This window comes from Periophthalmus magnuspinnatus, chromosome 24 (genome assembly GCF_009829125.3).
Source record: "Periophthalmus magnuspinnatus isolate fPerMag1 chromosome 24, fPerMag1.2.pri, whole genome shotgun sequence".
Taxonomy (NCBI): Eukaryota; Metazoa; Chordata; class Actinopteri; order Gobiiformes; family Gobiidae; genus Periophthalmus; species Periophthalmus magnuspinnatus.
Genome location: NC_047149.1, coordinates 4,681,949 through 4,707,086, shown reverse-complemented (window position 1 = coordinate 4,707,086; position 25,138 = coordinate 4,681,949). Strand labels below are relative to the sequence as shown.

The following is a 25,138-nucleotide window of genomic DNA, read 5'->3' as shown; positions in this document are numbered from 1 at the left end:
GATAAAATAGTCTGCCTTTTCACTCAAATAGCCTGCAGTTCCACTCAAATAGGCATGGCCATGTTTGTTTTGTTTTGCTTGGCCTTTGCCTTCCTCACACCTCACGCTGCTCTGTGATTGGTCCAAACTCACAAATATCACATGAATCCATCTTACTGTGAAAGGTTAATAAAACAAGTCCACAGACACTAAAGGCCACACTGAATAATGACTTAAAGCTTTGAACAGTTTTGCAACAGAAACAAGAGTTTATTTGTGTGGCTTTTGAAATGATGCACTTGATAGCGCCTCCTGATGGACGAATAGATGGATGAACTTTTTTTTATTTGTTTTTTTTTCGTTCTTTTTTATGCAAATCAAAATAATAATTATGGTCTTAGCTTGTTATTGCCAGAGGGTAACAGCATTAGCAGATAACATGCATAAGTTAGCGCCCTGCTCTGCTCCTGCTCTGCCCGTCTGCCCCTGTCTGCTCCTCTCTGCTCCTCTCTGCCCCTGTCTGCCCCTGTCTGCTCCTCTCTGCTCCTGTCTTCTCCTGTCTGCTCCTGTCTACCCCTGTCTGCCCCTCTCTGCCCCTGTCTGCTCCTGTCTGCCCCTGTCTGTCCCTGTCTGCTCCTCTCTGCTCCTCTCTCCTCCTGTCTGCTCCTGCCTCCTCCTACCTCCTCCTGTCTGCTCCTGTCTGCCCCTGTCTGCTCCTCTGTGCTCCTTGTGTCTGGTGTCTGGGGCAGGTGACAGATGGGTCCTCACTGTACACTGCCTTTTAATCAGGCAGCAGCCATGTGCGCCTAAATCTGTGTGTGTGTGTTTGCATGTGTGTTTGCATGTGTGTGTGTGTGCAGAGAGGGGCGCTAATTAGCCTCCGCGGGCTAACCGAGCCACTGGTCCTGACTGAGGCGCACTGATGTGATGCATGGGTAAAACAGTGGCTCCTCTCCTGATGTTTTGCTCCCTGTGGTGAAAAGATAAGATAAAGTACTGCATAAAATGTAGTTACTGGCCAAGATATTTTTAACTGCACAAATTCAAATCAATCACCAGGATTATGAGATTATAAAAAGTACTGTAATGAAACCATGAGCACTTAGTTCAAAACGCAATAAAGCAGACCTATTCTGCAAAATGGACTTTATACTAGTTTCCTTCTCATTTACCCTCTGAAGTCGTATTTAGAGTGATTCATGTATGTTTGTGTAATCTTTATTCTCCTACCCTCCATGCACACGCTCTGCTATATACTTGATTTGTTCTGTAATTGTTTATTTTCAGTGATATATTTACAGTTCATTAATGTGTCTTCTTCAGAGATAGAAGATGGAAGTTGAAATCGTATTTTGTCTTTATCATAGATTAAGAATCCACTGTGAGACTTTATCCATTATAATACATGTACTATATATACATTTAAAGAGGGAGGTATTTTACTCCTATGAGGCATTAACTGCTAAGACATAACATATTTAGATCACCTTTTATTGTTCTGAAAATGCTATATTCACAACAAAAACCACACATGAACATGTTTTATATGTTTCACTTTTGTGTTTTCACTCAGGCCTGCAGGCCAAATTTTGGACCTCAATATAATTATATTTGGCCCGCGAGATCATATCAAATATGTATTAGAGTTGGTCCGCTGAGCGCTGTGCCAGTACAGCACATGCACCTCCAGAATGCTTTGCAAATACGTTGGCGTCGGCCCCCACCGCTTCTGCTGACGCTCATTAGCATCTGCTACCTGTCGCTTCACTCAAATTTAATCCACTGCTTCTGAAAAACATGGAGATGTTGAAATTTTTCAATAAATATTTAGTTTGGCCCAAAACTTAGTCACAGTTTTTAATTTCGCCCCTCTGTGAATTTGAGTTTGTCACCCCAGCACTAAAGAAACTACTGCACATCACATCAGGTTTGTGAAGTTGTAGTGTACAGGTTCATGGGTTGTTTCATGTTTTCGTTTAATTATGGAGAATTTTTGTGTAGGAGCACTGGACAGAGTTTTATAGCTAACTGTAAGGAGGTTTGAACAGGGCCCAGAGAGATCACTAAATTACTCAAACATGCATGGATGGCACCTAATACACATAGTAGAAGGCTTAAATAAATCTATTTTGAATAATACCTCCTCACTATCAGCCAATCACAGTCTGCTACTGCTTTGCCACCACCGCAGCAGCAGAACCACCTCCTTCGCCTCTCCTCCTCTTCACCACCATTTGAGTACTGTCTGCATCTAATAATTGTCAGATAATCAGGAATTGCACTGTTAGCTTGCTAGCTGTTGTGACACATGCTTCCAAACTCATCACTGTGGATAATTAGGATGCTCAGAATGCATAAGGAGAGTGAGGAATAGCTTTGGATCACTGCAAACCGTTTAAAATGAACTAGTTCTGTTTTTCCAATTTTTCAGACAGTAAAAATCAGGTAGAGCGCCTTTAACCTCATAACGACCCTTACTTTAATTATTTAAACAAACCTATTTTTATTTTAATGGGGTCCCTGTGCATGTAATAATCCAATCTCTGCTCTCTCGCCTCTCAGTGTCGGGACCATCTTCTTGTCATCATAAAATTGCTCTGAAATTACCCCTTTAACCCTATTCACAGCAGGACGTCCTCTACATGTAGCGCATGTTAAAGAGGGGGTATTATGCAAAATCGATGTATCTGAGCTTTCTACCATGCTATAACGTTGTTTCCTCATCAAAAACATGCCTAAAGAGGTTTTAGATGTCATCCATGCATGTTTGAGTAATCTAGCAATCTCCCCTGAGCTCTATTCAAACCCTGCTTACGTTTAGCTGTAAGATTCTGTACAAGGCTCCGCCCTCAAGCCTACATCGCCCACGCTTCCACATGACAATTCTCCATAAATATACAAAAACATGATACAACACTGTACACAACAACTTCACAAACCTGATGTGATGTGCAGTAGTTTCATTGGGGGGATGATGCACTATGATTGTGTTGTGATAGTGCTCTGAAGGGGGTGTGACTTAGCACTGAGAGTAAACTTATAAAACATGTTAATACATAGTTTAGTGCAAATATATCATTTTCAAAACATTAAAAGGAAACATGGTGATCTAAATATGTTATGTGTTAGAGTTAATACCCCATAGAAGTAAAATACCTCCTCTTTAAAATCCTCCTTCTAAAAGTACTAGAGGATGAGGTCAACCTGATTATAAAGGTGTAAAATGCTGTTAAATATCAGGTCTGTGTCAGAAGTCAGTCCCCACAGCAACAGTAAGCAGGATAGAGCACATACCTCACAGCTGGAAGGTTCACAGTTCAATACTTGTGGAGTATTTGTGTGTAGAGTTTGCGCACAAATACCCCACCATTTAGTTAAAATACATTTACTGTACATGCACTTCCTGGTGTAATTTTCAGACATGTTTTTACTCCTACTCAGTTAATATATTGCTGGGTTGTACGTTGTATTGTACAGTAAAAGTAAAGTGTAACAGTGTTCTTACTTATGATACAGTGTAACAGTACTCTTACTTATGATACAGTGTAACAGTACTCTTACTTATGATACAGTGTAACAGTACTCTTACTTATGATACAGTGTAACAGTACTCTTACTTATGATACAGTGTAACAGTACTCTTACTTATGATACAGTGTAACAGTACTCTTCCTTATGATACAGTGTAACAGTACTCTTACTTATGATACAGTGTAACAGTACTCTTACTTATGATACAGTGTAACAGTACTCTTACTTATGATACAGCGTAACAGTACTCTTACTTATGATACAGCGTAACAGTACTCTTACTTGAGTAAAAGTCGTGGTTCCTCCTCCCTCCAGATTTAGATACAGTGGTCCCTTGTTTATCGTGGGCATTACGTTCTAAAAATAACCCGCAATAGGCAAAATCCATGAAGTATCAGCTTTATTTTTACAATTATTTTTATATGTTTTGCAGCTGTAAAACCCCTCACCACACACTTTATACACTTTTCTCACACAGGCGTTAAAATGACTACGTGACGCTGCCAGACGAGTATCACTGATCAAATTGGAGAAGGAAGTGCATACGTCACAGTGGGCGTGTACCAGCGGAGGTGAAAACGGGAGTTAATTGGTAAACTGTCGTCTTGAAAATAAGTGATTAAATATTACTTAAACATGAATTACTCCAAACACTCGACCAGCGTCTCCTGACCTCGTACTGAGAGATCGACTTACACTAAGAACAGGTTGAAACAGAGAAGTGTCCTGGACCAAATTAAACCCACAGTGAAACATCCATATTGTGCAGTGCATTGTGGGATATTGGTGCGGACATGTTAAAGGCGTCTGCTCATAACAAAAGGTGCCAAAGGAGAGAGTGAACGGCACAAAAGATGAAAAAGTGCTTTGAAACACGAGGGACAATAGAACTGGACTAAGAGGTGTTGTAAAGGAGGGATAGAGGGAGTGGCAGAGAGGGAAGGAGAGAAAGAGAGAGAGGGGGATATGAGAGAGAGGGGGATAGGGGAGAGAGAGAAAGAGAAGGGGATAGGAGAGAAATATATAGAGACTGAGAGGAGGCTAGGAGAGAGAGAAAGAGAGGGGGGTAGGAGAGAGAGAGAAAGAGAGAGGGATAGGAGAGAGAGAGAAAGAGAGGGGGGTAGGAGAGAGAGAGAAAGAGAGGGGGGTAGGAGAGAGAGAGAAAGAGAGAGGGATAGGAGAGAGAGAGAAAGAGAGAGGGATAGGAGAGGGGGGTAGGAAAGAGAGAGATGTGGAAACAGAGAGGTGGATAGGAGAGAGAGAGGGGGGATAGGAGAGAGAGATGTATGGACAGAAAGGGGGATAGGAGATAGATATATAGAAACAGAGAGGGGAGGAGAGAGGGAGAAAGAGAAGAGTGAGACAAGTACAGGTGAGTGAGGCAGAGACAAAGAGAGTAGGATAGGAAAGGTGTGGAGTTAGAATGAGAGAAAGATAGGAGTGGTAAGGAGAGGGAGAGAAAGAGAAAAAACAGAGAGAGAGAAAGAGGAGATGGGGAAGAGAGAGAGAGAGGGAACAGACAGGTAGACATAAGGGAGACAGACAGAAAGAGAGTAGGATAGGTGAGGGGTTAGAGTGACAGACTGATCGGAGAGGTAAGGAGAGAGAGAAAGCGATAGAGAGAGAGGATAGGAAAGAGTGAGAGGGAGAAGAGAAAGAGAGGTGAGGAAAGAAAGATAAAGAAAGAGACAAGGCTAGCAGAGGCAAAGAAAAAGATAAAGAGAGTGTGGAGATGTAAAGGGGAGAGAGGATTGAAGAAGGGAGGGGATGAGGGAAAGAGATGGATAAGAGAGAGAGATGCTGAGAGAAAGAGAGGGAGCAGACAAGTAGAGGTGAGGGAGACAGAGAGAAAGACAGGAGGATAGGAAAGGTGAGGGGTTAGAATGAGACAGAGATAGGCAAGGTAAGAGGAGAGAGAGAGAAAGAGGATGATAGGGGAGAGCGAAGGAGCAGAGAAGGAGAGGAAAGGTAGACAGAGAGAAAGAGGATGACAGGAAAGGTGGGAGGTGGGAGGTTAGAGTGAAAGGAAGATGGGAGCGGTATGGGGAAAGAGAGAGACAGAGAAAGAGGACGATAGGAGAGAGAGAGGGAGCAGAGAAGGAGAGGTGAGGAAAAAAGGTAACGAAAGAGACGAGGCTAGGAGAGGTAAAGAGAGAGAGTGTCGAGAAGTGAGGGGAGGAAGGGAGAGAACTGAAGAAGGAAGGGAAGGAGAGAGAGGAAGAGAGGGTGGAGGGAAGGAGAGAGAGGAAGGGAGGGTGGAGGGAAGGAGAGGTGAGGAAAGAAAGGTAAAGGAAGACGTGAGGCTAGGAGAAGTGAGGGGAGAGAGAAAGATGAGGATAGTTGAGAGAGAGAGAGAAAAGAGAGGAACAGAAGTGGAGGAAAGAGAAAAAGAGAGGGGTCAGATAGGTCAGAGATGAGGACAGGAGAAGAGTAGAGCGAGCAGAGAAGAGAGAGCAGAGAGGTTAAAAACGGCAACAGGAGAGAAAGAGAGAAAAGAAGAAGAGGATTGGAGGAGAGAGGGAGAAAGAGGAGGTGAGAGGAGATAGAGAGAGAGGAGGTGAAAGAGCAAGACAATCAGAGGGCAAAGCTGTGCATGACCAGCCACAGGAAAATGACTTGGTGCAGCATTAACCAAACACGGGCGTTTATGTAGCACCAATCAGCACGCTCCATAGAGTCGAGGAAAACATTAACTCTCTTAATATCTCTGTATTTTTCTGACTTTCATGTTGTTTTCATGATGGTTCTTTCAATTTCCAGTTTGATTTTTGATTTAACATTTGCGTGGAAGTGGTGGCCTTCAAACTCCACCAGACGCAGTCATTTCAGGAAATAAATGTGTCAACAGTGATTACCATAGCAACCGCATGGAGTCACGCTGCCGTCTGTTAGCTTAGCACCGACGCCCACACACCCACACTCACCTCCACACTGCATCTGTGTTTAATCCACCCCACGAGACACACTCTGATGTACTCATTCACAAAATACACAAATGGAAGAGGAGAAGTTGTATTTGCCACCTTGAAATCTCCATTGGTTCAATCTAACTTCCCCCAGCTCTAAAAAAAAACTGAGCGTTCAATACAGTTGGCCCCTTCCTAAAGACAAAGTGGTAAAGTGTAAATGGAAAAGGCTGTGGTCCTGTAGTCATTTGGTCAATTAATTGGCCTGATGGAGTTTTAGCTGAACAAAATGTGTATCAGTGGACTAAATGTTTTACTTAGATTATAAGGATTTCTATGCAGGAAAGAGAAGTGAGTGAGTTAGCTGAGGTTTTGGTAGTTTGTTGGTAAATTGGTCCCTTGTTTATCGCGGGGGTTATGTTCTAAAAATAACCCACAATAGGCGAAATCCGTGAAGTATCAGCTTTATTTTTTACAATTATTCTATATGTTTTTGTCTGTAAATCCCCTCACCACACACTTTATACACTTTTCTCACACAGGCATTATCATTTTCTCACATTTCTCTCTCGTTTAAACACTCTCAAAGTTCAAACCTTTGTAGGCGTCTTTGTCGGTGCAGAACGTTTCATCGACATTGTGGGTTTTGTCGGGGAGAAAACAAATTGCAAACATACAGCACTTCAGAGTCACACTGCGATCCAACATTTATGTAAATTTGTCTGGAGACACAGCACGGAGGAGACTGATGGACAATGGTCTACAGTCCTTCAGCCAATCAGGACGCAGAACACAATGCACGTTCATAAAAGCATGGAAAATTGCACACAAAAAATATCTGCGAAACAGCGAGACAGCGAATGATGAACCACGATAGAACGACGGACAACTGTACAACCATTTAATGTTGGAAATCACATATTAGTGTATAAAGAAAGAGCGTTATTTATTATCATTGTGGTATCGGTGTATCAGCCTGAAGTGAGTTCTACAATGTGTGACGGCTCTTACTGAAAATAATGGAGACCTGTTCAAACGGATACTCCAAGGTGATTGGTTGAACGTCACAATGGCGGAACAAGCCAAGAAATCAAACTTTTGTCACATCCAGCTGACATAAGAAACACACTAACCTCTTCCCTGTCCACAAATGCACAAAGTTTGTCACTCTGCACATTTTTCACAAGCAAGGTAGTCCATATTTTTACTATAATAGGCTGAAATATCTTTGTTTTGGTTCATTTGGGAGCTTCACCCAAACCACAATGCTGCTCTGTCATTGGTCAGTCTCAAGCCCAAAACCAGCCAGGATCTGTCACCTCATCAGGAGCCGGACCAGGTGGAGTCTTGTGAGTTTGTGAACTTAGAACTATCGCAAGAATCCATCTTCCTGTGGACGGTTACACTGGTGGCAAAAATAGGACCATTCCCGAGGCTCGTAGTGTACTGGTCTATGTGTCTTATAGTTGTGAAAGATGCAGAGAGACATCATTCTAAAGCTATTATGAAAAAGTTCATTTCTGTCCTGTGAATGTGACTTATTCGTATCGATACCTGCTCAAATAAGGATCTAGGCTCGATACTAGTTTTAGTGTTGCGTCCTGGTGTTCAGGTCATAGCAGGGACATGGGGACAGTTAATTACAGCCATGAATGGACCCCCCTCCTCTCCCTCCTCCACAGCCCCTCCTGCCTGTGCTTGCTCAAGACGAATGTTTAGGTTCACCAGGCACCAGCGGAGAACAGGCACAGGTCCCAATCACAGCTACAGCTCAATAAACAATCAAGGCAGTCCTGAGCGATATGTACAAACAACTCAATTTGGACATATGTCATTTTAAAGCAAATATGTTTTTTTAAAGTGTATTTTTTCCCCAAATGTGCCTTGCCCCAGTGTGGAATTTAGTAATAGAAAATAGTAAAAACCTTTAAAAAGCTCACAAATGAACAAACAGTGAATTTATAACATCAAAACAATCATACCAGTTTAATCTAGTCCAAGTCCTTCAAATAAATAAAAATAAATAAATAAAATAATAAGTGACTCCATGCTGCTGGACACATAGTCTTGTATGCTAAGAAACAAGAGATACACCTGTGCGTAACAACAGATAGTATCACGAAAATGAAGTCAAAGAGATAGATGACAATACATATCAATACAAGTAAAGATTTAGGGCAAAGAACACCATAACAGCAGCAAAATATGTCCGCTGTGTGTCTGTCTGCAGCTAATTATTAAAGTGCTTTACTGTCCAATAGATAGGAAGGGTACGTCAGCATGCTTAGATAACTTCCAACACTTTAAAATGTGGGGGGGAAAAGAACTAGTTTATTTTTAAGAGGTTTTAAAATAAATACCACTGTAAATGTATCCTTGGGTTACCTGTGTGAACCTGTGTGTCCAGAGTCTCAACCTGCAGATACAGACACATACAAGTGCGTCTCATTCTCAGTTTATGGACAGGCCTCATGTGAAAGAACCTCCAGAATTCACTCACTGAGCTGCAAAGATTGGATTTGAACATGTTTGCCTCGTATCTGTGGTCATATTTATACAATTAAAAACCTCAATAATCTTATGTACGCTTCCTTTAAGATGTCAAATGGCTTACGTATTACACTGTAGGCGTCTAAAGGTAGCTGACTGCTGTTTATGTTTTTATCACTCTCAGAAAGTAAAAGGTTGGAGACCCCTGTCCTATCCTCTTTCCTCTCTCTCTCCATTTCCCTTTCCTTCCCCCTCTCCCCTCTCTCTTCTCTCTTGGGGCTAACCTGATTGGCCCTCTCTCCTTCTTTGCCGGTTACACAGCCCCGGGGTCTTGTCCAATCGACTGAATTTCAAATCTAATGCGCTTTGGACCGCGCTGATTCTACTTGTGCCCGTAAACCTGTTTATATGGCTCACCTGCTCAGCCTTTAGCACGCGCCCGCAATGTTAATGTCGTCTCATGTCACAGCACAACTGTAGCGTAGCGCACCAAAGCCATCGTCGCTAATGAATCACGAAAGCAAGGCAAACGTTAGCGCTAGCTGCTAATTAGCGCCATCACACGCAGTTATGGAGAAGCATTGGCGAATGGCGTGTTTGTTTGTTTGGCTTCAATGAGCAATCAGAGGAAAGTGCTAATTACAGGAGGGTCGTCAGTGTTGATCCTACATAATAGCTGCTATAGTACAAGAAAAAAATCTGTTTTAGCAGCGAGTATGTGCTAACGGCTGATGAAAACAACAGTGCTACAGGGCAGAACGATTAAAGGCACTGCACCTGATACTATCTTAAAAAACGTGAAAAAATAGAACTAAGGCAAGACCACGGACTATAATGAAGTGGACTAAGGGAGTGAGATGTCAACTGAAGGAAAAGCCCCTTCCCTTAGCAACATTGTCAATCAAACCTATTGCTAATGCTAGAGAGAGTGACCTCTGGGAAAGAAGGCATCTGATTTGTCTGTTATTAATTTTCATATCTTGATTTACAGACAAAATAGTGATATATAAAAAAAAAACCCAAAAAAAACAGGATCATGTAGAGCGGGTTAATATGAATATTTTAAGACCAAAATGATGAGTCTGACAGCAGCAGGTACAGAGCTGTGTCATGTTTACTGTCTCATGTTAGCTGAATCATGTGACCTGTCTCATGTTAGCTGTCTCATGTTAGAAGTCTCATGTTAACTGTCTCATGTTAGCTGAATAATGTGACCTGTCTCATGTGAGCTGTCTCATGTGACCTGTCTCATGTTAGCTGAATCATGTGACCTGTCTCATGTTAGCTGAATCATGTGACCTGTCTCATGTTAGCTGTCTCATGTTAGACGTCTCATGTTAGCTGTTTCATGTTAGCTGTCTCATGTTAGAAGTCTCATGTTAGCTGAATCATGTGACCTGTCTCATGTTAGCTGCCTCATGCGACCTGTCTCATGTTAGCTGTCTCATGTTAGCTGAATCATGTGACCTGTCTCATGTTAGCTGCCTCATGTGACCTGTCTCATGTTAGCTGTCTCATGTTAGCTGAATCATGTGACCTGTCTCATGTTAGCTGTCTCATGTGACCTGTCTCATGTTAGCTGTCTCATGTTAGCTGTCTCATGTTAGCTGTCTCACTCTAGCTGTGGTTCAAACTGTGTACAAGTCAGTGTTTCATTTGAATATCCTGGTGTTGATTTGATGTTAAATGTATAATGCAGTGAAACACTTGTGTTTTTTGTGGCACCAGCTGCTTTGAGGCTCTGTACACTCTGCATTTCACTGCTAAATTATTCATTCAGATTCTGTTGCTTTTTTGCTGTTGAGGAAAAAAGAACTAAAGACAAGTGCTGATGTTAGCATTAGCAGTAGGACTATTAGCAGCTTATAATGTTGTTCCCGCGATTTTGATAAAACACAGAAAAATAAATATATAAGGATAAGTTATAGTTTTACACCAAGCAAAAAGCAATTTGTGATGAAAAGTAAAACAAAGGGAGTACAGTTGAAAACACACTGATAACATCACAGTAGGGAGAATTCTACCCAAAAGTTTGGTATGATTTACAAGCAACAAGTAAGATTTGAAACTTAATAATTTATTTTATTTATTTAAAAAATACAAATAAAAATATGGGGTTTGGAATCTTATGTTAGTAAAGTTTTGTGAGATATATTTATTAATATCAATATACGGAAAAATATCACCCTATCGGTGGCATGTGACCTGTATGATTTCTTGGAAATATAAAGTTAAGCCACACTTCAGAATATTCTTTATGTCATATTGTCGAATATTAAAGCCAAAGAGGCAACATTTCCAAAGAAACAAACTGGAAGAGGCCCTCCAGGCCAAATGAGAGTCAGATTTGTGGAGACGCAAGCCAAATCAGAGTAATGACACATGTTTTTTTCTGTTTTTCAGGGCAATAAAAACTACCAAAATAATAAAAAAAAAAAAAAATTCTAGTCTATTTTTTGCATAAGAAGTTACATACTGTGGCTTTAACTAGGCATATGGCAAATGGTTTATAAAGTATTTTTTACACTTTCAAGGGACTCAAAGCACTTTACATCAAGGAACCACTCACCCAATCACACACACATTCATACACCAGTGTACACAGACACTGAGTCTTGCCCAAGGACACAACGACAGTGTTCATCTGTGGGAGCTGGAATTGCACTGCCAACCTGTGGGTGAGTGGATCTGACCTGCTCTACCAATGGTGTTTTTATGCCAAGAGCAGAATTCGAACCAACAACTTTCGGATCAGTGGACAAACATTCCACCAACTGCACTACTGTCATATTGGATTATTGTAACCAGTAGAGCAAAAGCATATTCCAAATATCTGTTAATCAATAAGGGAAACAGAATCACTCACCATTATTATTATTATTATTATTATTATTATTATTATTATTATTTAACAATCTGGTAATCATCTGTATTGGCACAAAAAAAAAGTCTGCTTATTTTGTCCACATCATGTTGTTTTGTTTTTCTGCAGGAGGGACAGGTGCACTTCACAAAATAGATGGAATCATGAGAAAAGAAGATTATTTGGAAATACTGAAGCAACATCTCAATATCAGAAAGTTAAAGCTTGGGCTCAAATGGGTCTTTGAAATGGACAATGCATACTGTCAAACTGGTCACAAAGTGACTTAAGGATAACAAAGTCAATGTTTTGGAGTGACCATCACAATCTTATTCTGATCTCTATCCTATTGAAAATGGGCAGACCTGAAAAGGCATGTGCGAGCAAAATGACCTACAAACTTGGCTCAGTTACAAAAGTTCTGTCAAGAGGAATGGGACAAAATTCCTGCCAATTATTGAGAGAAGCTCATGGAAGGATATCCAAAATGTTTGACCCAAGTCATACAGTTTAAAGGCAATGGTGCTAAATGCTAATGAAATGTATGAAAACCTCTGACTTTGAAGAAAGTAATGAAACCTTGTCTAAAAAACTATTTTTCTCATTATTCTGGCATTTTGCAAATAAAAAAAAATTTTGGTAATCCTAACTGACCTTAAAACAGGAGAGGTGTAGTCTGATTTCATGTCAGACAGTGAGGAAAAAAAAGGGTATGTGTATTTTTATATAGTGTGTGTAACTTCTGGCTTCAACTGTATATAGATGCATTTTAGTCGGGCGATTTGATTTTCATTACAGCTCATGTTGGCTTCTTTAGATTCTGTAGTCGTGTGCTCAGTGGTCACAGTCCAGAGCAGTAGATATGAACTCTTTTCATGTAATATTCATACATTCTCTCTCTGTATGCTCCTGCTGTCTGTGCATGTTAGTGATGTGGCAGATGGCACCTGTAATCAGATCCAGAGGACACAGCCTGCAGGGAGAGAAACCTATAGATTTTCATATATCACAAGGCAGCGGGGGAGGCTAATGGAAAGTACATATTTGAGTTTTAGGGCCCTGAGTGTATGCTGAGGTAGGATTTCTTAGGTAGTATTATCAAAAATGAATAATGTTGTCAGGATACTAAAATTCTAACTCAATTTCAATACTAAAGAATAGGTAGTTGATACTCAATACTGATTTTGATACCACAATGGTGAATTCTTTTATATTCGTCCTTATATCTGTGTAATCCCTCAGTGTCCAGTAGGTTCCGTAGTGGTCCATGTGCGTGTATTAGTCTATGTGGTCTAGTTTTAGTGTCTTATTTTCATTTTGACTTTTTTATTATAGGCAAAATACATAATATTCTAACTCTCACCTTTAAATAAGGAAGAAAAGACATGTCAGGAGCAGTGTAAGTGGTAAAAGATTATGGATAAAAGTATCTTTATCAGATTCAGCTCTAAACTACTAATAAACAAATGCAAGATGGATCATTTTGATGCCATAACATCTCCATGGAGACAAGAAAATTGGCCAATCCCCTCACTCCCCATCAGAAAAGTTACACAGTGCACATTTAAAGGTACTGTATTTTGTATTTATTATCAGGGCTTTTTAAAATGAAAATGTAATCATCTCTTACTGGTTTTCACATCTGAACTTGTTTTGCCAGAGCCTTAACACACAGCTTTTTTTTCTTTTACTCAAGCAAGTAAAAGAAATAAAAATATTATTTAAGTAGGAATAAAAGTATGCTACTCTGAAAAGCACAATTAGAATGTTCTTCCCACCTCTCACACATAAAAATGTTGTCTTACTCGTAAACTGTAGAATGGCTCTCCTGTCGTCTGTAAGTTTGTTCTGGAGTTAAATCCCTTTCAGATGTTGTTGATTTATTTCAGAATTCAGCCACAAGACACTGACAAATAAAGCGATAAAATCAAATAGTTGTGTTTCTCTCTGGTTTTGGCTCCAACGTGTGTTTGAAATGTGTCCACTTCACACAAACTTCCCTCCTGGTTTAGTCACAACAAAAAATACATAAATAAATAAATAAATAGTGTTGTCAATAAATAAAAAAATACAAAAAATTTCACTCAATTTTGACACTAAGGAATAGACTCGATACTCAATACAGATTAAAATACCAAAATGATAATAAAAAACTTCTTTAGACAATAGGAAGAGTCTATACTAGTCTATGTGTCTTAAACTTGTTCTGATACAGCTCAAGATCATCATAAACATATTCAGGAAAGGTTCATTTCTGTCCTGTGAAAGTGACTTTGTTAGTATCGATAGTCTTAAATGAGTATCTAGTTTTGATACTAGTTTTAGTTTCGATTTGTATCTGATTTTTGATTTTTGACAACCCTATCGATAAATAAACAGGCCATGCAGGTAGGGGATGTGTCTTGACCATAGGCTGTATATATAAATGGACATAGCTAACCCGCAAGCCGCCACATTACAAACAGGAAGTGATCATGGCGTCCGGCTCCATTGACTCTGGCTTCAGTTCACTTTACAATGAAAAAAATATTGCTCCTCTCTCTGTAACTGCTCCTGTCAGGCTCATTATTTTTGTCTTAAAATGTTCATATTGACCAGCTTTACATGATCCTGGTGTTATTATTATTATTTATTTTATGACTATTGTGTCTGTAAATCAAGATATGAACATGAATAACAGACAAATCAGGCACCTTCTTTCCCCGGGGTCATTCCCACTAGCGTTAGCAACAGGTTTGATTGACAGCATTGCTAAGCACCCGCTCCCTGCTAAACCAACAGTGTCGACAGGAAGAGGCGTTACCTTCAACAGCCTTGCTCTGGATTGGCTCTTCGGTTCCTTTGATACTCGCAGTCGGAATACCAAATGTGGCTCCTGGTCCGAATTCACCCCTATAACTGCTTTAGCCTCGAAGAGCTTCATTTGACTGAAGCTGAACACTATGGGTTATGTCACACTGCTTTAGTGCACTTCTTTATACAGTCTATGGTCTTGCCCAAGCGTAAAACAACAAATGTGAAATTGGAAGTAGGGGGTTAAATCTCAAGTAAAATTTGTTTTGATTTTGTACAGATATATTGTATAACCTCATAGGGTCAAAATGAGACTGCTGTGTACTGTCTGTATCTAATTATAAAACACTTTATTCTCCGTAAACTGTTACCATGCTAGTTGTTGTTTGCATTTTACCTTGAGAGCAAAAATCATGAAGTTCATCAAGTTGTGAAAAACTCAGATTGTGTCAGAATGAAATCGAATTACTCACATCAGATGTAACTGTTTACATTACTTATCAATAATCTGATTACTCCAGAGATCAGATAATGATCAGTATTTTGTTTTCACATGTAAAGACCCTGCACCGCATTTTTCCATGTTTTTGTACAGTTTTGTCTTTCCTCAGTACAAATATATTGCACAAGCAGCTCTTGAGGTCAAAATAATCATTCATAATAATAATTCAAAAGCATTTTAAGAAGTACTCAGTTAGCATGCTAATTGTTGTTAGCTTTACCGTGACACTCTGGTCTTTGAGAGTTGTGAAAAGTGCTTATAAACTCATCATGGTGAATAATTAGGATGCTCTGAATTCATAAGGTAAATGAGGAATAACTGCAAACTGTTTAAAATGAACTCGATCTGATTTTCATGTTGTTGTTTTTTTGTTTGTTTTTTTACCTTTTCTGAATCATCCTGTTTGGCTCAAAAACATAAATACCTCAAACATATTTGTTCCTATTTTACCTCACACCGCCCCTGTAGTGTGTACTTGCCACAATATTGAGCGTTTAGTCGTCTGTGCGTGAAGCTAGCTGCTGTAAACATGTTGAAACCCTTTCCGCTAGCTCCGATTCAGCCGCGCGCCGAATGCTAACAGCTTAGACACATCTCCTCTTTGTTCCTGTGACTCGCTCGGGGTATTTTTAAACCGCAGAAATCATTTGCCGTGGGGGGAAAAAGGAAGATTGGTTTTCTATTTCGGATCATAAGCTATTTAGGAAGAGCTATGGACGTTTTGGAATATAGAGCCGGATTAAGCAAATGGATAAGGCAGATAACGGACTGAAATACAGGGACAAGGATCGAATGTTATTGTTGTGTCCTGGGGCAAGACACTTCACTCATGTTCTGTTTATGTGCAGTATGGATTTGTTTGTGTGGTTGTCGGTGGTCGGAAAAAAAGGACATAAGACACAAAATGGCGGCCACTTCTCGGTCACTCTGCCTCAGGGCGGAGGAGTGAATTGAAATTAGAAGCATTAATAAATTACGATATTTAAATTTTAATATATTCATGGTTTTCTAGCAAATATTCCTTTCCGAGTTGATCCAAAAGATATCATATTTTGATTTTAATTGTGTAATAGTGTTGCCATATCTTGAAACGCTTTAATATTTATTCTGGAAATTTGAATCGCCAAATCTCATACGGTACATTGTATTTATTCAGTGGAAACAAAGAGGAAGCACATTTAAAGGTGCACTGCGTAACTTTACAGGTACAGGGTCTGAGGCTTGCTTGTCTCCATGGAGATGTTATTGTTTTTCCTAGAATTTTCTGCATAGCATAAAAAAAAAAAATAAAAAAAAAATCTCTACTGCATCTGTTCAGCTACAGGTGTTAATATTTCCAAAACATTTCAGCTAAATGTTACTGCGTACAAACACCTGGCTGCAGGGGCGGAGCTTGAAGTGTGGACCAATCACGGTGTTCCTCATACCCCCAGACCCCGCCTCTCTTGCACACTCACTTTCCCCATAACCACTGACACATTTAAAGCCCGTGTACCCCATTTTTACCATGTATTTGATCAAAATATGTCTTGTCCCAGTACAGATATTTTGTATAAGCAGCTCCTGAGGTTAAAACTCTGAAGGTCGAGTGACTTAGCACAGAGATCAAAGAGAGGAGGGACAAACTAAAACTTATTAAACATGTTAATACACTGTTTTCGCCAAATATGGTATTTTCAAAACAATAAAAGGTAACATGGTGATCTAAATATGTTATATGTTAGCAGGTAATACCCTAGAGAAATGTAATAATGAAAAAAATAAAAAATAAATAATAATAATAATAATAATAATAATAATAATAATAATAATAATAATAATAATAATAATAATAATAATAATAATAATAATAATAATAATAATAATAATAAAAAAACACCCGCTTAAAGAAACTCAGGAGTTTTTCAAAATACCCCGTGCTGCATATTCAAACAGAACAATACCCTCTGTCCTCATAATACAAGGTGAAAATCAGACAGCTTTCACATTGGCCTCTAAAAATGACTTGTTGTCCTCTTTTCAAAACCAAAGCTTGCGATAAAACCACGCTCTGAGACAGGACAAAGATTTGTGGGGTAAATATGACCAAATATGAGCAGACATGGAGCATAAACAAACAGTGAGTCAGTCCAGCTCCGTGAGGATGGCCCGGGGACAGCAGAGGAGAGAGAGAGAGACGTTTTAAGTTCTGTTGTTTTGGCCAAATGATGACATGTTTTAAAATGGTGGCTGCAAAGAAAAGGGATGACAGTTTGATGTAAGGGCATCTTCTAAACTTCTAAACAAATATTTCAGTGTTATCTTGGCTTAGTAGTAAGTAGTATTTCATAGAGTGTAGTGGAGCAAAAGGAAGCTCAGAGTCAGTAGTGCTCTGTGTCTCTGCCCATGGTGCTAAACATACGCTAGCTGAGCAAGAGCAAATTTAATAAACACATCAAATTTAATAAAAAATCTGCAATAAATAAACAGCAGAATGAAACACTTTAGCTGTTACTTTGCATCTGTAATGACTTACAAAAGTTATTTATTCTTTTACAGCTTAAATCTTATTATATAGATAAAAAAAAAAAAAAGTCCCAGTGCTGCAAAGAAAATGTAACATGAAAAATATTAACCCCCAGAAAATATTGTTCCTGTTTCATATATTAAATGATGAGTTGAAATAGTGATTATCATGACAGACCTAGTCCAGAGTAACATCAAGACTAATGTCTGAAGTACTGAAACACCTCTTCAGACTACTTTTAAAGGAAAAAGGTAAAAGTATTTCACACAGATTTTGAAAGAGTCAAATACTACGATATGAACTGAGTTGAAGATTGAAAATTGATAAAACAAATGGCAGATTTTTTTGGTTAAAAGCAGTAGTGCAAACACCTAAAAATCGTACCAAAGTACTTTCCACCACTGGTTTTGTCCACTCATTATAAAAGTGTCATGTAAAAGATAAACATAACAAAACAGTAATTACATGTTAATATGAAGTAAATAGCACAGCAGTTATGTACTTACTAAGACCACAAGATAAATCACAGTTGAACATAGTAGAGGCGTGTATATAACACACTACATGCTGAGTACACAGATCTCAAACAGGCATTGTACTACACAGACAAACCACTACATACTGTCCAGATTCTGAAGGGGTATTTGTAGCTGGACAGACCCAGAGGAGCTGACCCCAGCCCGGAACAACAACGCTTTGACTGGTGCTGAGCTAACACAAGCAGGACAGGCCCAGGGTACAGAGGAAGAGGAGGGGAGGAGGAGGAGGAGGGGGCGGAGGAAGTGATGGGAGGGAGGTAAGAGCAGCATCCAGGACGGTGCTGAGCTAACACTATCAGGACAAGCTCGTTCTGCGGGGCATGCCTCCAAAAAAAGCAGAACAAGCTCCGGTACACCCTTTTCTCTGTTCTCTGTCAGGTTCACATTTGTTCTACTCTTCAGAGGCTCGTGTCTCACCCTTTAAAACGCAGCATCATCATCACTTCTACAAATATCACTATACTATAACAATGTACTATTATTATAACCACTCTGGACAGGCCGAGGGGGAGAAGACCGACGAGGATCCGACGCTGTACGAGTGTGACGGCCATGAGACACTCGTAATGTGGAGAGTTTTAATCAAGGCTAAAGCGACGCCACATCAGAGCGTGTTTTTACAAGTCGCACTGCATGTACAACTGTATTACTTACTCTATCCAGTGTGCCATGAATATTCAAATTACAACCACAAGCATTTTGTTCATCTCTATAAATAGCACCATTTCAGATGCGAGCTACAGGCTGTGACTGTACTGCAGATCTACACTGAACATACAAACACACCATTATGTTCAAATACTTTTTTTTACATGTGTTTGTGGTTTGAATGTAACGACTCAACATAAATTTCATAAAAAAAATACCTTTTTCCAGTCCTGTTTAAGTCAGTCCATACTGCCTTTGTGTCCTTGGGCAAAACACCACCTTGGCTACAATAGAATACTGCTGGTAGATTGATACGTTTTACTTTTACTTCTCTACTTTTGAGAGCACAGTCTGTACTTTCTATTCAACTACTTTTTTGAACTGGACTGAAAAGTAAAAGTGTTGTTTTATTATTTATTATCGTGAGACCTGCTTGAATCGAGTTTGAACCCTCAGAAAAGTGTAAAGGTTAATTTTTCAGAATTTGAGTAAAACAAAAATATACAAATAAAAACAAAAAAATAAAAATATTGATTCAGCTGTTTCTGTTGAGCAAAATTCTACACAAATCTGTATCAAAATCACAACATTTGAGGTGTCATAAGATCAAAAAACGCATAAAATACTTTTACTTTTTACTCTTAAAGCACATTTTTAAACAGGTACTTTTAATTATTTTACTTAAATGCATTTTTTTTCATGTGATACTTTTACTAATACTGATACTTGTACTTTTACTTAAGTAACAAAACTACGTACTTCTTCCACTGCTGAAGAATAGAGCAGAGCGGGTTCAGAGGGTGTGTGTCCAAAACTAGTATTCAAACTAGATACTGATTTGAGCAGGTAGCGATACAGAAAATGTTACATTCCCAAGACAGAAATCAGTCTTTCCTGAATATCTTTTTTGATCTTGAGACTAAGTATAAGACACATAGACTAGTACACACCCATGGACCACTATTCCTTGGTATTGAAACCGAGTTTGAAATTTTTGGTATTGCTACAACACTATTTCAAGGTTGAATGGTCTTGAATACGGTTTCTTGATGTGGTACTACATCTGTGTCTATCGCCTATAGTGGTGCAGAAGAAAGCATAAAACCAGTAGACCTCTGTGTCTCTGTCCATGGTGCTGAACCTTGTCCATTTGTGTACATAGGCTATAGTTAAACTAGACAGTAATTTTGCACTAAAACATACAAAACATAAAAACAATTCCATCCATCCACAAACACACGCACACACACACACACACACAAAAACTCTACTGTCTTCCGCTTGATCAAACATGTGATTGGTCAAAACTACCAACCTTGGTTTTGCATAGGACAAGTTTCTCTTATAGAATTTGATTTTTTTTTTCCTTTTTTTTTTTTCTTTTTTTGAGATTTCCCTTCAAACCGTGTCCTGTTTTATGTTGTACAGATACAGTGTACAGTTACATAAATATCTATTTCTCTTTATAAAGAAGCATTTTATGGAGCTAAATTATTCCCTGGTTGTGGGAAAGATGGACTGGTGTGGGCAGAGTTGTGTTTTAGTTTTAGTTTTTCCTCGAGTGATACAGAAAAGAGGGAGCCATTGTCTGTGTGAATGGTCATCTATGTTAGACCCGAGCTCTATCTAAGTGTCTTTGTCCATGGTGCTAAACAAGCTCTAGTTAAGTGCCTCTGTCCAAACAAACTGTGGCTAATTCTGCTTTATTTCCCACTTGAACGTTGCAAATTACGACCTCAGAGTGTTCCAGCTGAATTTGCTCGTGTTAATACGGCTAAAGCTGAACAATACGCAAAAAAATATATGTTTATAGTCCCACAACCATCTCACAGTTCAAGTACAGTTACTAGGTGTGAAAAATCTCAGTTATCAGTTTCCTCGCGCCAACCATGAGTGACGCTGTCCACGGCACTGAATTTAATCTCACCGGGGATGTTTTGCATGTCTGCGTATGGCGGAATGTCCAGCAGTTACCGTGACAGATTGCAGACGTTAGCAAACACTGACAAAAACATTTAAAGATTATTTCACATCTCAAGAAAAAATTACAAAATGGATTTAAATAACACATTTTCAGGAGGGTGCGATCAATACGTGCGTTCATGGTCCTATTTAGGTGTTTGATTTTGAACAAAAAAGTGATTAACTGAAAAGATGTTAGTTCTAGCTAGCTTGCTGGTCATCTTTCAAAGTTCAGATTGAAGTTTAACATGAGTAACAGAGCCTCAGACAGAGCAGTGTCTACAGTTAGCATCACACTCCCCGGGAATGTTGATGATCACGACCTCAGCTGCAAAGTATCGATAGACCCTAGCTACATTCTGCTGTCCGTGGTACTAAACGTGCTAACGCTAAGGATCTCTGTCCGTGGTGCTGAACAGACTCTGGCTTGGGACTTTTGTGTCACTGTCCGTGGTGCTGAACACACTGGGATTTTAACAGCTACAGTCTGACAACCACGACACGAGCCCTGGCCTATCTCGTACGGATCCTTCATTTGTCAAGATAAATCCATGGGAATCTTGTATTAGCTTCGCACTTTTAGCATTAAGCCTGATTGTAACTCTTATATATGTCTCTGTAAACTAGTGTTGCTCCCTTTGAAGGCAATGAAAACAGACACAAAGACAGAGAGAAGGGGGAGAGGGATGGAGGGAGAGATGGATCTAATTAAACGACAGGCGTCCCTGGGGGGGGGGGGAGCACGGTTTAGGGTTTATTTTTAAAACTAGACAATGTGACCCCCGAGAGAACAAGCAGGAAGCAGCTGTTCAGGAAATAACATCAAATACAAAACTGTAACTAGACTGTTCAGGATTAAGACCGAAATATAAAGATGTGATATGTTTACGGTTTGGGTAAGTGCACGATTAGACTGTCAGAAGTATCGGAAATGAGGTACTTTTCGATACTAAAACTGGGATCGAAACTAGATACTCATTTGAGGATGGAAATGAACCTGTCCTGATCATCTTTAGAATGATTTTGAGCTGTATCTTTCACAAGTATACGACACATAGACTAGTATACACCCATAGAGCACTACTGCACAGTAATATAAGGCCACATGGGAACAAAAAACAAAGTACTGCCTTTTAATGTTGAAAATCACATTATATCGTCTAAATCAGGCATGGCCAAACTGTGGTCCTGGGGCTAAATGCGGCCCTCAAACCATTTTTTCTCGGCCCTCAAGCTTCCAGATGAATTGACCCATGTAACCTTAAACAGTACTTTTTACTGTGCATTTCTGAAAATCTACTTTAACAAGCCCATAACAAATATTTAACGTGTCCCATTGAGGATGTAAGCATGAATAAAGGTCTAGTGGTTCAGTCTAACTTGTAATAATAACGCAGATTTGAAGTATTCACTGTACTGATGACCAGTCTGTGACCCTCAATCGGCCCTCAGCTTTGTCTGTGTTTTTATATGTGGCCCTTAATGAGAAAAGTTTGGACACCCCTGTTCTAAATAAAGAGTGTGTCATTGTGTTATCGGTATCAGAATCGGCATCGAGTACAACATCTTCTTCTGGTTGTGTCCATGGAGATGTTGTTGCTGTTTTTGCCTTGAATGTTCAGTGGCATTAAAGGTCCAGTACCTGACTTTGTTCCCATGTATTTGAGCAAAATTGGTCTTGCCCCAGTACAGATATATTGTAAAAACAGCTCTTGGGGCCAAAAATAAGTACAATAATCTGGTCTCTGCAAGTTGTGAAAAGAGCTTATAAACTCATTGTGGTGAGTTATTAGGGTGCTCTGAATAAATAAGGTAAGTGAGGAATAACTTTGGACCACTGCAAACTGTTTAAAATGAACTAGTTTTGGTTTTTCAGACTCTAAAATCACGCACGGAGCCTTCAAACAAGTAACTCAAAGTATTAAAGCATTTTTGTAACTGTTTTATTCTGCACCGTGGAACATTCCAGGTTTTGCAATAACATCTACGTCTACTTAAAGGTCCCATATTCAGCTGTTTTCTGATCTAATGTTATTTCCTCATCACAAACAGACCTGGAGTTGTGTTTTGTTTCATTTACACATGTTTAACACACAAACCCTGCAGATTTAGGCTGAACTCTACTCTTAAACAGAAAACACTCTGTTCCACCTTGTGATGTCATCATGTGGTAATACAGGAAGTGCTCCACTGTGTTTTGAAACTCCACACACCTTCACTAGAATCATTTGAATCATTTCACCCCTGGAATTTCCAATCTCACCTAAACAAAAAGTAAAAAGCAGCTGTTAAATTGAACCATACCACTTGATGACATCACAAGGTGGAACAGAGCATTTTGAGCTTTGGAGATGTACAGACTAATAATAAAGAGTTACTGAAACATGTGTGAATGAAACAAAACACAACTCCAGGTGTGTTTTTGAGGATGTAACTGCATTATAACATGGTTTAAAGTTGACACGAGTCCATTTGTGTAATTCAGGACCTTTAAAGTTACAACAGAAGCGAAAACAGAGCAGCTTCTCCTTCTGTTTTAAATCTCAGCTTTTAAATATGGAGAAAAGGAGGAATTCCCAGGGCACCTCACGCAGGATCAGGCCTGAAAAGCCGCGCTATCGACCGTACTCTTGACGTGACGGATCGCGCGGAGGCATTGATCCGCGCACGGGGCGGGAGAGGGGCGCGAGGGGGGGTCACGCTTCCATGTAAACACGGGCCACTGCAGAGGACGTGTGAGCGGCTGTCAGCGCTTTCACGAGACCAGAGCCACGGAGGAGAGACCGGAGCCACGGGGGACGGTGACGAGGGAACGAGAGAGCCGAGTGCAGTCATTTGTTCAGGTCCGAATCGAGTCTTCTACACGGCTCTTGTTCAGAATTGAGTGGAAACGAGTCAATTGTTGGATTAAAGAGTTAAATATTGTTTAATCTATTTGCAAACAGCCAACAAAACAGCAAGATATAGGCTTGCAGAAGAATAGGCAACACGTGACTTTTTGTCACACAATATCATCTGTTTTGTTTTATAAATAAATAAATAAATAAATAAATAAATAAATAAATAAATAAATAAAATACATGAATAAATATGTAAACAATGAATTAAATTTAAAAAAATACATAAATAAATAAAGCTAAATAAATCAGTAAATAAGTAAGTAAATAAAACACATGAATAAATACATAAATATAATAAAATAAATAAGTGAATGAAAATAAATAAATAAATAAATAAATAAATGAAAAATGAAATACATGAATAAATCAAAAAAAAATAAAATATAAATAAATAAATAAATAAATAAATAAATAAATAAATAAATAAATAAATAAATAAATAAATAAAGCAAAGTGATTTCATATGAGAAACCCCATACTCAATATAGCCAACTTATTTCTATTTTACTCTTTTTTTTTCTTTTTTTTTGCCTTTTCAGTAACTAGTTTAAAATAAATGAACAAACAAATCATTATTACGAAGCATTCCTAAAAATAAATACATATTACGTCTTCGGAGCGTCTCTCTAAGTGAAAGGATCCCACCAAATCCGTGTGTCCCTCCCAGAGTTTACGTAGAAGCGGCGGAGGGCGTAAGGACGTAAAACTGTTGCTCTCACCAAAACTCCTCCAATTTGCACCGACTTCTCCTGCGTAAAGTTCCTCAAATATTCCTCCATTGACAAAATAGCATCCACCAAAACCAGACAACACACAACGTAACCAGAACAGACCCTCGCGCAACTGTACGTGAGCCGTGCGTAAAAGCCAGACGGAACAAAAGACAGCGGCGTGACATTTGCGTTTGGATGAGCGAAAAACTGTCAACATCTTACCGAATCTTAGTACGTGTGGCATCCCGCGAGAATATCCCAGAAAGAGCAGGAGGAGCGGTATGATCCGGAGGTTGGAGGTGAACACGAGACTGCTGAACGACACAGGAGAGGAGCGAATCTTCATGTTGTTTAGGAAATCAAAATGAAAAAATTAAAACAAAAAAGCCGTGGTCGGTATAATCCCCCAAGTCCAACGCGCTCACGGGTCCCCTCTGCTCGCTCTCCCCGCGTGTCTGTCCTCGTCTTTGGGGGTAAAAAAACAAAAACGCTTGGTTCGATCGCGCTATTTCACGGCATGGTCACTCGTTCTCGCGTTAAATCCATTAGCAGTCCCGGCATGTCCACCCGTTCGTACCGTCTTCTTGCCCTCCGCTCTCCCTCACTGCGCCAAAAACGGACAATCCACCGGGTCGACGTGCGGTGACGAGCCGAGGTCCATGCCCGGGAGAGCGAGGGCTGTCCCCCCCGGCATCGGCTGCTGTTCCCCGGCTGTGGAGTGGGCGCGTTGAGCTGCGGGGACCGTGGATCGTGCGGGTTGTGTTGGATGTGTTGGATGTGGCAGCGGTGAATGCAGCCCCCTCTGA

General features: G+C 39.7%; 1 protein-coding gene across 1 annotated transcript in view; it reads right to left on the bottom strand.

Moving 5' to 3' along the window:
- The window catches only part of LOC117393207 (glutamate receptor ionotropic, kainate 2), a 169,278-nt gene extending 144,600 nt beyond the window's left edge, over positions 1-24,678 (bottom strand). The window contains exon 1 of the mRNA XM_055232224.1: positions 24,555-24,678. Within this exon, the coding sequence (XP_055088199.1) occupies positions 24,555-24,678 (124 nt within the window). The remainder of the gene's footprint in view (positions 1-24,554) is intronic.
- Between the last annotated feature and the right edge of the window lie 460 nt (positions 24,679-25,138).